The sequence below is a fragment of the Eumetopias jubatus genome, unplaced genomic scaffold (genome assembly GCF_037043125.1).
Source record: "Eumetopias jubatus isolate StellerSeaLion01/CBP00866 unplaced genomic scaffold, mEumJub1_p1.0 scaffold_12, whole genome shotgun sequence".
NCBI classification, from domain to species: domain Eukaryota; kingdom Metazoa; phylum Chordata; class Mammalia; order Carnivora; family Otariidae; genus Eumetopias; species Eumetopias jubatus.
In genome coordinates this window covers 35987512-35999930 of record NW_028274818.1, presented here as the reverse complement: position 1 = coordinate 35999930, position 12419 = coordinate 35987512, and the positions used below count along the sequence as shown (strand labels likewise).

At 34.7% G+C, this 12419-nt stretch overlaps 1 protein-coding gene across 4 annotated transcripts in view; it reads right to left on the bottom strand.

The window, feature by feature from the left end:
* Window positions 1–1625: 1625 nt before the first annotated feature.
* SYT14 (synaptotagmin 14) overlaps window positions 1626–12419 on the bottom strand; it is a 133551-nt gene continuing 122757 nt past the window's right edge. For 2 of the 4 annotated variants that reach the window (XM_028125842.2, XM_088016638.1), the window contains exons 5-7: window positions 5814–6003; window positions 3183–3239; window positions 1626–1939 (exon numbers count right to left, since the gene is read on the bottom strand). In XM_028125842.2, the coding sequence (XP_027981643.1) occupies window positions 1626–1939; window positions 3183–3239; window positions 5814–6003 (561 nt within the window). The remainder of the gene's footprint in view (window positions 1940–3182; window positions 3240–5813; window positions 6004–12419) is intronic. The other 2 variants (XM_028125841.2, XM_028125840.2) reach the window with 1 other exon arrangement.

Sequence of the window (12419 nt, the reverse complement as noted above, 5' to 3'; positions counted from 1 at the left end):
GCTTAGTTGGGACTCAGAACAATGGTATGCTGCGTTTTAGTAACTGGTAAATAGTATGTTTTTGTCTAGTTTAATTAGAAATTAGAAAGAGAAGAAAGAATCTATTTTTCATATATACAAAACATATTCTATTTTAATAAAGTATATGCATAAATTATATACCGGCTAAGAAGCAAAATTAAAAAGAAAACAGCTTATAATATTCCTGATTAATAAGAGTTCCTAAATATAAAAACAACAAATGAAAATGCCTTGCCATTTAAAAAAATTAGCACATTATACAACTTTTACATACTTCAGAGGAAATAAAGATCTTGTGACACTGTTCTGAGGAATCTTTACATTTATAAAAATTGAAGGCCTAATTTTGCAAATACAACTTTCAAGCTGTATGAGCAAATGTAACTTACATGAAAGGCACAGGATGACATCACGTTGAAGAACGTATCTGTAAGTTTCATAAAATCTAGTCACAGGTCACTAGAAATTTCATAAGGAATCTCAGAACTGTTTTTAACATGATGTTCTGATTCAAACTGAGAACTGGAGAGTCTTTAGATCACAAGTACAAATTGAAGTAAGACTGAAGAAGATTTAGAGAGAGAACAGTTTCTTATTGGAACTATACCTGCTTTATGCAGTGTTGGTCATTCCATTCTCAGAGCAGATAATTAACATTTTATTTAACTTGAACTGTTTTCAATATTCAACAGCTTATCTACTATTCTTTTAGTTTGTAAAAAACGTATTTTCACATTACTACAATTTTAAAGAGTCAATTGTTGAAAGTATTTTAAAGTAAAGTCCTGCTCTATTAGCTTCCTACATTGGAATACAAGAATACAGGAAGTGCTTTCAACAGAAAGTTACGTGGTTCTACAGTACAACCTGTCTAAAAGACTTGCAAAGGACCAGTCCAGTGACTGGGTCTCTTTGGATCAGGCAAAAGCAGAGGCAAATGAAGAAATGAGTTTTTTTTTTTAAATAACATATAAAAAAATTCCTTTATGAAAATGAATACTTGCTTGCACTTGAGATTGAGTGCTATTGAGAAGAACTGAGGCACAATGAAACTAAGTGCACAAAGGGAAAATATCTGAAATAAAACAATTTTCTATGTAATTGAAATCCTTCACCATTAGATATGCCTCATGATAGAGCTGGAGACCTACTTTTCAGCTTAAAGAACACTTCCAACACCAGGGATGAACCAATCAAAATATGTGTTTCCTGGTTTACATTGAGGGTGATCCTAAAACAGCATTGCAACTAAAAATTCAGATTTAAAAAAATCACTTATAGTTTTGATTTTTTTTTCCCATGAAATTACTGGCTCTTTTGCTAAAGTAAACTTAACTTCAAACCAAAAGTATGTTCTTAAAGCTCTGGAGGACTGTTAACAATAATGATGAAGTGTCTCATTTCCCAAGCTCTACCAGAGACACATCTTTTCTTCATTTGTGTCAGTATTATACGCTCTTTCCGCAGACCTTAACGCATTCTGGTAGAATGTTGAGGATGATGCTTCAAAGAACAGCTCTTCTAATGGTGACTAGGTAAAAACAGTAATGCTGCAATCAGAGATAATGCTGCCTTGGATTGTAATCGCTCGGTTACCCTAATCATCATGACTCTAGTAACGCATGCCATCTACACACTTGCTGTCCTTTCGACTCTTTCATTTCAGTCCAGTGATTGAGCTCCTCTTCTCCAGAGCTGTTCAGACCTAAAGAAATCCAGCCTATCATCTCTTTTCTTTTCATGCTGCGTTTGTTATACACAGACAGTATGAGTGTCACATCAGAAAGTTGAAATAGGGCCACTTGAAAAACAAAAGTTTCCTTGTATACTGGATTAGGCTGCCCTCTGCGGATGGATGTCTTGCATTTGGACATCTCTTGACCCATGGAATTCAGTAGAGTTAATTTAACATACGTATCTACAGAAAAAAAAAAAAAGAAATACCACAAATATCATTTGAAACAAACTCAAAACACCTTTCTTGTGACGTTTGCTGAGAACGTGAAGTCTTTATACTTTATAAGGATATGGTGTATACCATGTTTAATGGAAATTCAACGAATTCCATTTTGATGCTGATGCTTATAGAATGTGACAAGTTCAGAGAATGCAAATCTTTTGTGGGTCATAATATCTCAACCTCACTACTTCTACGTCATAGTTAGAATTTAAAGGTATACCTCATAATCCTTCCTCCACCCTCCCACCCCCAATCCTTGACCTCCCATTACCACCCCTGCCCAACCCCATCCCCATTTAGCTTCACTAAGCAGGACATCATAGCATTAATAAACACTTAGCAAGCTCAATTAGCCACAACACTGTAAAGCATTCCACTGTGTTTTCAGAGAATAAGAATAAACAAACAAATAGAAATGAAGGCAAATGGTAAAGAGAAAAAGAAGACAAGAATGCAAAGATGACATCAAAACAGCTTAGGATGAAATGTCAAAAAAATCTCTGCATGGATGTGGTTTTTAAATATATTTTTAAAACATTTAAAAGGGCCAAAATGAAGCCAAATGCATTAAGGGCTCAAAGTTTAGCAAATCAAGTAAAACTTTCTCCTGGTTTCATGCAAGAGTACATTTAATGTGCTTTTTGGATAGTTAAAATAAATAGTACAGGATTCTTTTTTTTGGCAGAATTTAATGTGAAATTTAAAGTATGGTATTCTTAATTGTTTTCATGAATTACAAAAAAATTGATGTGATGTTTAGTGTATAAAGTGAAACATAACAGTTCATTGCCTGATTATTTGCGAGAAAAACCCTCTCTTCAAACAACTGTGTTTTCAGGTTCTTTAGACTCATGCAAATGATCTTCAGCATGGTGATCCATCATGTGTACTTCATATCAAAATTTCAATTAATTTTAATGAAAATTGCAATATTTCTCATGAGATATCTATTGTATGAATCAAAATACATGAAAAATAAAACCTTTAATTTAAAAAGTTTTGCTTATTTTATACATACTCTGAATACCATCATCCATAATCAGAGATAAATTCTAAGTTAGTTTTATTTAAAGTACCACAGATAATAAATGTGCATTTTTTTGGAAACCAACATGGTGGACAGCTTCACTGCTGGCAAGTTTTAGGGTATTTTGTTTTTGCATGAAAAGACAACATCCAATTAGCCTCTACAGGAACTCACCTCGGATTATATAAACCTGTCCACCTATCAAGTGTTTTAGACAACAGAACAGTCCATCTGACAACAGGGGGTGGAAAGCAGTAAAAGAAATAATGACCAGATGTCAATTGTTGGGTGAAAGAGGGTCAAAGGTTAGAATTAAAGAGGAAACACTGTTCACTGGAGTTGGAAGAACACAAAACTTTAGCATTTTAATTCAGGTAGAGGGGTTGAACAAAAGGGTTGTGGGTAAATTTCATGGAATGAGAATTTTTAAGGTCCTTGTGTAATCTTAAACGAAAATTACACTGTTTTAAAGGGGGAACATCTTTATAATGATATCCTCTTGGTCTAAAGCACATTGAACATAGAATCATGCAAATTATCAGACTATATAAAAGACTGAATAAAAGTCATTATAGGACTACTATTATGCTAAGTTTTGAAGTCTATCCATGCAGTAGTAAATATTTCAAATACTTCTATTACTTTCAGTGTAATATAAAAAAATTAGTTTAAACAAAATAAAATAGGACTATTAAAAGTTTTGCTCTTGAATGTTCCCATTGTTTCTTTGGATTATTCAGTTGATAACATAGTTCAAGGCCTAGAACTAGGTATATACAAAAAGTCACAATCTTATATAACATATACAGTATAAGACAGACTGATAAAACTCTATTATATTTTACTGTATAAATACTCCACTTCATACAATTTTATTTTTTTAAGATTTTATTTACATACAATTAATTTTAATGTTGACTTATATTTACCTACTAGCTGCCTCCCAGCTAACACCATTAACCACCCTGATACTGCAGATCTAATTCTAAAATAATGGAAATTGCTCTAACTTACTCTTTAACCTGAAAACACCTACTCTAAGTTGTGGATGCTAATCTCTCAACCTGTTTATTATCCACCCTGCCTTCACCCCCCTCTCTTCATTTTAGTTCTGGTTTCTCTGTTTCTATCAGAGTGGATACAAGCAAGGACAGAAAGGCAGGCATATCATTCCATTCTGCTAGCTTTTAGCATCTCAAGCTAAATATTTGTCAAAAAATCAAACTGTTAGCTAAAGCAGGAATGGCAAGCTGAGAGCTGCTGGCTGGACGTAACCCCACATAATATTTTGTTTATCCGTTACAGTGTTCAGAAGTTTTGACTCTGAATGTCTCGAGGCAGGGTATGCACGCTTGCATTTGTCACTGACTCCCCATGCTCCTTATCTTTCACCTGCCAAGTTTGTTCATTTAAGTTACTTCCCAGGCCATTTGAGTTTGCATTCTAAGTATGTATCCATAAAGAGAACCCAGGTCCCACTTCCAAAGCTGTTTATTCTAGTAATTGCTTCTTTCCTCCCTCTGAATTCTTCCTTCTGAAAGGAGAAAGGGGACAATAATAATTCCATCCTTCTTTTATGCACCTTTATCTGATTTGAGTCTCACAGTTACCCTGTGACAGACACAACCTCAATTTTACATATGAGGAAACAGACTTAGGGGAGTTGGGTTACTCATCCAAGGGTAGAAGAACACACATAATTTTGGCCTTCTGACTTTTAATTCAGGAATAGATACATTCCATGATATCTGTAAGAAGCAAGGTTTCCAATATTACTTAGGGAAAACAAATATATTTTTGTGACTTTTCACTTGAATTAAGAAGACAATGTTGAAGACATCTGGAGGTAAATGAATTAATTTAATTCAAGGGAGCAAAAAGTTTCCCCTCCAATAATTATTTGAGACTCTGAGTAAAAGATGGCTTTAAGCACGTCTGTGAGAAATCTTTAAGTAAATTTAAGGTGGCCATTACTATTCAAGATTTCCTTTCAACTTTTTTAGCTTAGGACACTAACAGCTTTAATTTCAGAGAAGTATAAAGAAGCTGTTACGTTCCCAACTTATTCCTACAGATATCGACAAACGATTTTGGAGGTCTAGTGAGCGACGATCTCTCCGCACTCCCATAAGATGCCTCCACCCCCACGAGCGGGCAGAGAGATAAGGAGGGAGGAGTGACAGGCATATAGAGCGGGCACAGTGCCCCATCTTGTTTTCCTCTCCTTGCATCTAGGGGAAATATCAAACTACTCCTTATTCTATTTGTCCTGGTAAAGGCAAAGCCAAGCCATTTAAGAAGACTCGCTGGCAGTACAAATTTATAATGTTAAAGGAGGAAAAGTGTGAAGAAACAGTTTCTTCTTAAATTATCTTAACAGAGAAAAGAGAAAAAATACAGAATTATTAACATTAGTTCATAGTACTGCATGCAGACAGAAAACACCACATCATTCTTCAGTTGACGCCAACAGCCATACATATGCTTGACCATATCTGTGGAATATTACTAACTTTAAAAAACTCTGTAACTTTTTCTAGCATTGGAAGATAATGGCTACGATAGGGATAATTTATTCAGTAGACACTGTGAAAAATTAAAAGTCTTGTCACCTTACAATATTTTGAATTTCAAATTTTTCTACTTCCCAAATGACTGGAAATAGAAAACATGAAACAGATTAGCTGATGATTATACCATTTCATTTTGATCAGTTAAGACTAAATGATAGGATTGAGGCCCCTAACACTCAGAGTCCTGTAAGTGCAGAAAACATAAGCATTAAAACATTTTTTTTTCACTCACTGGGTGGTCTGTTTGCTGCCAAGTTTTTGAAGTGGCTGCCTTTTATCACTTCTGCTGATAGTCTTCCAGTTGTGGCATTATAAAGCAGGCCAATGAGAATTTCTGGAACCGAGCCATGTTCAAGAGACTGACATGAGGATGTACTTTCACTACAGGACATTTCTGACACACTCATTTGGGAGTCACAGCCCTGTAATCAAGAATGAAATCTCTATAGTATTTTGTAAAAAAGATATATTAAGAGAGATACATCGTTAATGCTGTGTTATTGGAATTAGGTAAATCACAATAAGGACAAGAGCTGCAGGCAAAATTCCCAAAACACTATACTAGAAATGTTGTTCTTAGTGTATTTTAGTCCCTGGATCTCTTTTCATTATATAGCAGTCAAAGAAATAATAGGACATGAGAAGGTTTCATAAATCCCTACACATTTATATACAAATCAGAGAGGATAAATTTCTTACAATCATAGGTGTTAAAGAACTATTTTTGGAATGTGAAAAATTGTTTAAAGACTTAACCTTTAAAGATTGACACAGACTCAGACTCAATTACAATAAGTGTAAATGTCTTCACTGTGTCTTTAATGACAAAGATTGGTAAACTCTGATTAAATAAATAAAACTATGTGCTATTTATAAGTCAATAATGTAAAACACTGAGAAACAGAAAGTTGAAAAGGATGGGAAACTATTTATCGTGCAAATAATAACTAAAAGAAAATTGTAGTTACATTAATATCAGTCAAGGATAGCTTTAAAGTAATAACCATTACTAGAGATGAAGAGATAAACTCAATTTAAACTTTCAATTTACCAGGAAGGTAAAATAGGTCCAAATTTGCATGTATTAAGTAACATGGGCTCAAAATATAGAAAGCAGAAATTGTCAGAACTAGAAAGAGAAACAGGCAAATCTACAACCAGTGGGGATGACTTTAGCATACTTTCTTTTAGTAACAGACCAAACAGACAAACACAGTAAATATGTAGAAGATTTGAAGATCACAATAAGCAAAATTGACGTAATGGTAATATGTAGAACAGCATACCCCACAATTATGAAATACACATCTTCTTAAGCACGCAGTGGTATTTTTACAAAACTATTTATAAAAAATGAAGCAAACGGTGAAGATTTTCAAATGGCAGAAATCATTGAGAATAGGTCTTTTAATCAGCTAGAAATCAAAACTATCTCATAGTAAAGAAAACAATCCCTATATGTTTGGAAATAACCCATGGTAACTAAATGATAATGAAAACAAATTATCTGAAAAGAGTAATAAAAATAGATAAACGTTAGAGAGTCCAATTTAAGAAGAAAGAGAAGGCATGAATAATAAATATCAGGAATCAGGAATGAAAAAGGAGACATCACTACATATGCTATAGACCACAAAAACATAAAAGGATAGTAAAAACAACTTTTTTTCCCACAAATTTGAAATTCTGATGAAATGGACAGATTCCTAGAAAACCATAACTAACGAAGATGCACACAAGAAGAAATAGAATATCTGAACAGTGTTACTGAAGAGATTGAATTTATAATTAAAAACCTTTCCAAAACAAACAAAATACAAAACTAAATAACTTTAGCTAGAAGGCTTCACTGGTGAATTCTAATGAATACTGCTAGTTTTATGAAAACTCTTCCAGATAGTAGGAAAAGAGGAAACACTCTCCAGTTTACTTTCAGAATCTGGCAAAACCTTAAAGTGAAAGCCTGACAAGGACATTATGAAAAAAAATTACAGAATTTTCTCTTTCATGAACTTAGATTTAAAAATCTAAATTAAACGATTAGCAAACTAAATCTAGCAACATGTAACATCATACTTAATAGAAAAATTTTGGAATGTTTCCAACTATTACCACTTCTAGTCAACACTGTAGTGGAGATTCCAGCCAGTGAAAGTCCTAGCCTTACTAAATGCAATGCAGCTCGATGCAATAAAAGGTATAATGATTTGGAAGGGGAGGAGATAAAACTGTCCTCAGGTGCAGATTATGTAATTAGGTACAAAAGAAATCTAAGGTCCACAGATGAATTACAATTGCATACAAAGGTAAAATTTTAAGTCCATACATTGCTATACACCAGCGACAAATCTAAAAATAAAATTTATTCAAAAATAGCATTTAGGGCCGCCTGGCTGGATTAGTTGATAAGAGTGAGCGACTCCTTGGTCTCAGGGTCATGAGTTCAAGCCCCACGCTGGGTGTGGAGCCCACTTAAAATAAAAATTGAAAAAAAATTTTTTTAATTAGCATTTATTAGAGCATAAGATATCAAATATCTAGGAATAAATGTACAAGTGATACGTGAGGCCTCTACATAGAAAACTGTGAATAGAGGCAAACTGAGAAGCGCTACACAGATATACTATGGTAATGTATCAGAAAGCCCAATTCTGTAATATCATCTCTAAACTGATCTACAGATGAAATGCAGTAACAGTTGAAATCTCAACAGGTTTCTTTGTGGAGCCTGACAAGCTAGTCCTGAAGTGCTTGCGGTCTATACATACAACGCAGTATTATTCAGCCTTAGAAAAGAAGGAAATGTGACAACATGGATGAACCTAGAGGACGTGATGCTGAGTGAAATAAGCCAGACACAGACAAATACTGCATGATTCTACTTATATGAAATATGTCAAATAGTCACAACCACAGAAGCAGAGAACAGAATGTCGGTGGTCAAAGGGTGAGGGAGGGAAAATGGGGAGTCGCTGCTCAATGAGTAGATAGTTACAGTATCCAAGATAAATAAGTTCTAGAGATCTGCTGTACAATGTAGTGCCTATAATTAACGATATTGTATTGTACACTTAGACATTTGTTAAAGGGTAGACATCATGTTAAATGTTCTTACCACAATAAAATAATAAAATAAAAATTAATACAGTAGAATGCCCTGTTCTACTGAGTATCAAAATTTATCATAAAGCTACATTATTTAAGATTATGTGACAAAAACAATGTAAAATACACTAACAGAATAGAAAGCCCACAAATTAACCAAGGCATAACAGACACTTAATTTACAACAAGGGTGGAACTACAAAGCAGTGGGGAAAGGATCATCTTTTTAATGAATAGTGTTAAGACAATTGATTATCCATCCAGAAATAAATGAAAATTAACCCCTACCTCAAAACATACCAAAAAGTCAATTGTGAATTTAAGTACGAAAAGCAAAATGATAAATCCATATGTTAACATAGGGGATTATATTCATGATCTCAGGGTAGGGAAAGACTTCCTATAGAGGACAGAATCATAAAGGAAATCTTGATGAATCTGAAAATGTTAAAATTAAGCATTTCTGAGCTTCAGCAGAATCTTTTAGGATTGTGAAAAGGCAAACAACCAGGTGTGAGAGAGGTCTACAACACATACACTGCACAATCAGCTCAAATCCAGAATATGCAAAGAACACTTATAAATCAAATAATAAAAAGACAACACAGTATAAAAAGAGCCAGACACTTGAACAGCAACTTTACACAATAGCCAATGAATATATGAAATGTTGTTCAACTTTATTAGTAATGAGGGAAATGGAAATGAAAACCATGAGGTATCCCTATACAACAGAGAGGTTGAAATAATAGTGTGGCTAGGACACAGAGCAATGGGAACTTGAAAGAGCCCTCTGGTGGTAAAGAAACATGGCTTTTAAAAAGGTTAAAAACACATATACCTTATGACCTGCCAATATACACCCATCAGAAATATGTGATATGTCATATCTAAAGATATACGAAAGAATGTCCATAGCAGCATTGTTCCCAAGAGCCCCAAACAGCAGAATGGATAATTTGTGGTGAGTTCATATAATACAGCAACAATACTGTACACATTCCACAGCAATGAAAACTGATTATAACTACATTTACAAACAGAACTTCGAGTGAAAAATGTTGAACCTAAAAAGATACTTGGCTGTATTAACTCCATTTGTGTAAATTTCAAAGACAGCAACCACAACAACAACAACAAAAAAACAAAACCAAAAACCAAAGACCAGATAAAACTAAACCATAGTATTTCAAATGCATGAATAGGAGCAAGAAAGTGATCAATGTAAAAGTCAAAATTGTGGTTAACTCTAGGGGTGGGGAGAGAAGGTACAGTGATTGGGAAGGGCATGATGGGGTTATCTGGGGGTACTGGTAACATTTACTTCTTGACCTGGATTGCAGTTTACATGGGTTGTACATTTTTGTTTTTCATACTTTTTAAAAAAAAATATTTTATTGATTTATTTGAGAGAGAGTGCACGTACAAGCAGGGGAAATGGCAAAGGGGAGGGAGAAGCAGCTTGATCCCAGGACCCTGAGATCATGACCTGAGCTGAAGGCAGATCCTTAACCGACTGAGCCGCCCAGGTGCCCCTGTTTTTCATATTTTTCTAATGTGTGTTGGATTTCAAAAGATAAAAGGCTTAATGAAAGAATTACATAATACAAGGACACAATATATACACAAATTAATGTATGGTGATAAAAATAAATATTTAGAACTTTCTCTTCAGATTCCTAAGGGAATTAACTCCACAAGTTCAAAAAAAGATAACACTATTTTCTATAATGGGTTTCTAGATTTAAAACATTTTAGATGCAGATTTTTCAAATTTAAAAAAATCTAAAAATGTTTTATACAAATCTTCAAGTCTACGGTTGGCTTTATAAGTGATTAAGGATAATTAATGCATACCTGGGAAGTGAATTAACTCACTGGACTAGTATTCGGAGGGATAAAATCTCATATTTTCAAATCTAACTCTAAATCACAGAGGAGAAAGCCAAAAGGAATATACATCTTATATTCCTAAATCATGGGTACACAAAACACATAGTTTGGTATGTTTTCATGACAGTTGGAGGAGAAAACATAATTTTAGTAAGTTTCAATTAGGATATATCATCACTTATGAAAATAGTGTCAAAAACATGCTCAAGCACATTTGGTGCATTTGCTACATTAGGCTATTATACTAGCAGCATCTGTTAGAATATTGTGAAATACATTTTTCATAATACAGTATTTTTCACATTAACCTACTGTCAGATAATAACATGTGAATCTAATATTTTCTTATTAACGCAGAGGTCATATTGCCAATTTTGAGCAACACAGTGATGTACCAAGAAAGTCCTCGGAAAGGCCTTTCTTGCTTCTGAGGAAAACAGCCAACTCCTGTCCTCACTTTACTGCTGCAAAAAATGTCCTTGTCTCCAAGCCCGACAAAAAAGCAAGAGTGATAAGATCCTTGGTGATCACATTCTATTTCAGGAAGCCCTGTGAAATATAGTAGTGTTAAAGAGAAAAACAAAACACAAAAGACACAAAACACAAAACACAAAAACACTACTGTCTAAAGGAATTCATTCTGAATTTACTTGGCCCCTTAGAAAAAGTGCCCATTTCATGACCTTCCCACCACCATCGGTGTAAGGTCCCTCCGAGGCTGGCATGGGCGTGTGGCAGTCCAAGGAGATTGTGGAAAACAACAGAAACAGTGTGGAATAACTATATATATGGACCAACAGCAGGAAAGGCAAATTAAATACAGATCCTTTATACTCCAGTGGCATCTTTCCTCTGATTGTTCCTCAGGGCATGCTGCTCCATTCGATGTATACTCAGGAATCTCTCCTCTCTCTGCAGACCCCTTCATTAATTTATAACTGGGGCTTGCCTAGGTTGCAGTAACTGCAGGTGATTAACCCAAAGTCAAACAAATCCCAATCATAATTAGGTTACTTAAAGGAATAGTCCCACAGGCTCCCCAAAGTAAAAGTGTATCTTCTTTCCATCTAACATAGGTTTTTTTTTTTTCTTTTTAATACTTCCTCTCCTCCCCCCTGAGTCCTCTGCCCTAGGGTCAGGATTATAAGCAATTCTGTGAAAGTAGAAAGAAGTCTATTGAATTTTTCAGAGAAATGAGTAAACTCTATATAATGTTTACAAGCAGAATTAGTGGTTATGACACCCCCTACATGTCCTTAATGGAGCTAATAGGTTAAAATTAGGTGGGAACTTGAAAATATAGAGGAAAAAACCTGTAAGATTAAAAATACAACATAATTCCTATTAAGGAAATGTACTGGGCTTTTTATTAATACTAAATTGATTCTACCTTACTTGTAAACACTTACAGTCAGTATTTTTAAGGTAAAACTGCTGAGCTGTGCAATGATAATTACTATAAATTTGAATAGTTTGTTGAATTTGTTTTCACTGTGGCTGGAAGATATTCTCTGGCTTTTAACGTAATTTACACACGAAATGCTTCCATTACACTTTTCTGGAAATGGGGCAATGAGGATGCGGAAGGTGCCGCAGTGTGACAAGAGGGAAGTCACCTGCTGCAGCACCTTCCCTCCTCAGGGCCCCTTCCCAAACCCAAGGTTCTCAACTTCTCTCAGGCTAGGGAAGGAGGAGATAACCAGAGGCAATTTCAGGGAAGAGAAAGCAAGAACCGCCGTAACTGCTCCGAATCTTGCCCCGCTCCCTCCCCAACCCAGTGTGAAGGAGAAGCATTCTGTATTTGAGTAGTGGTAGAGCTACCAAGTGACCCCAAAGGATA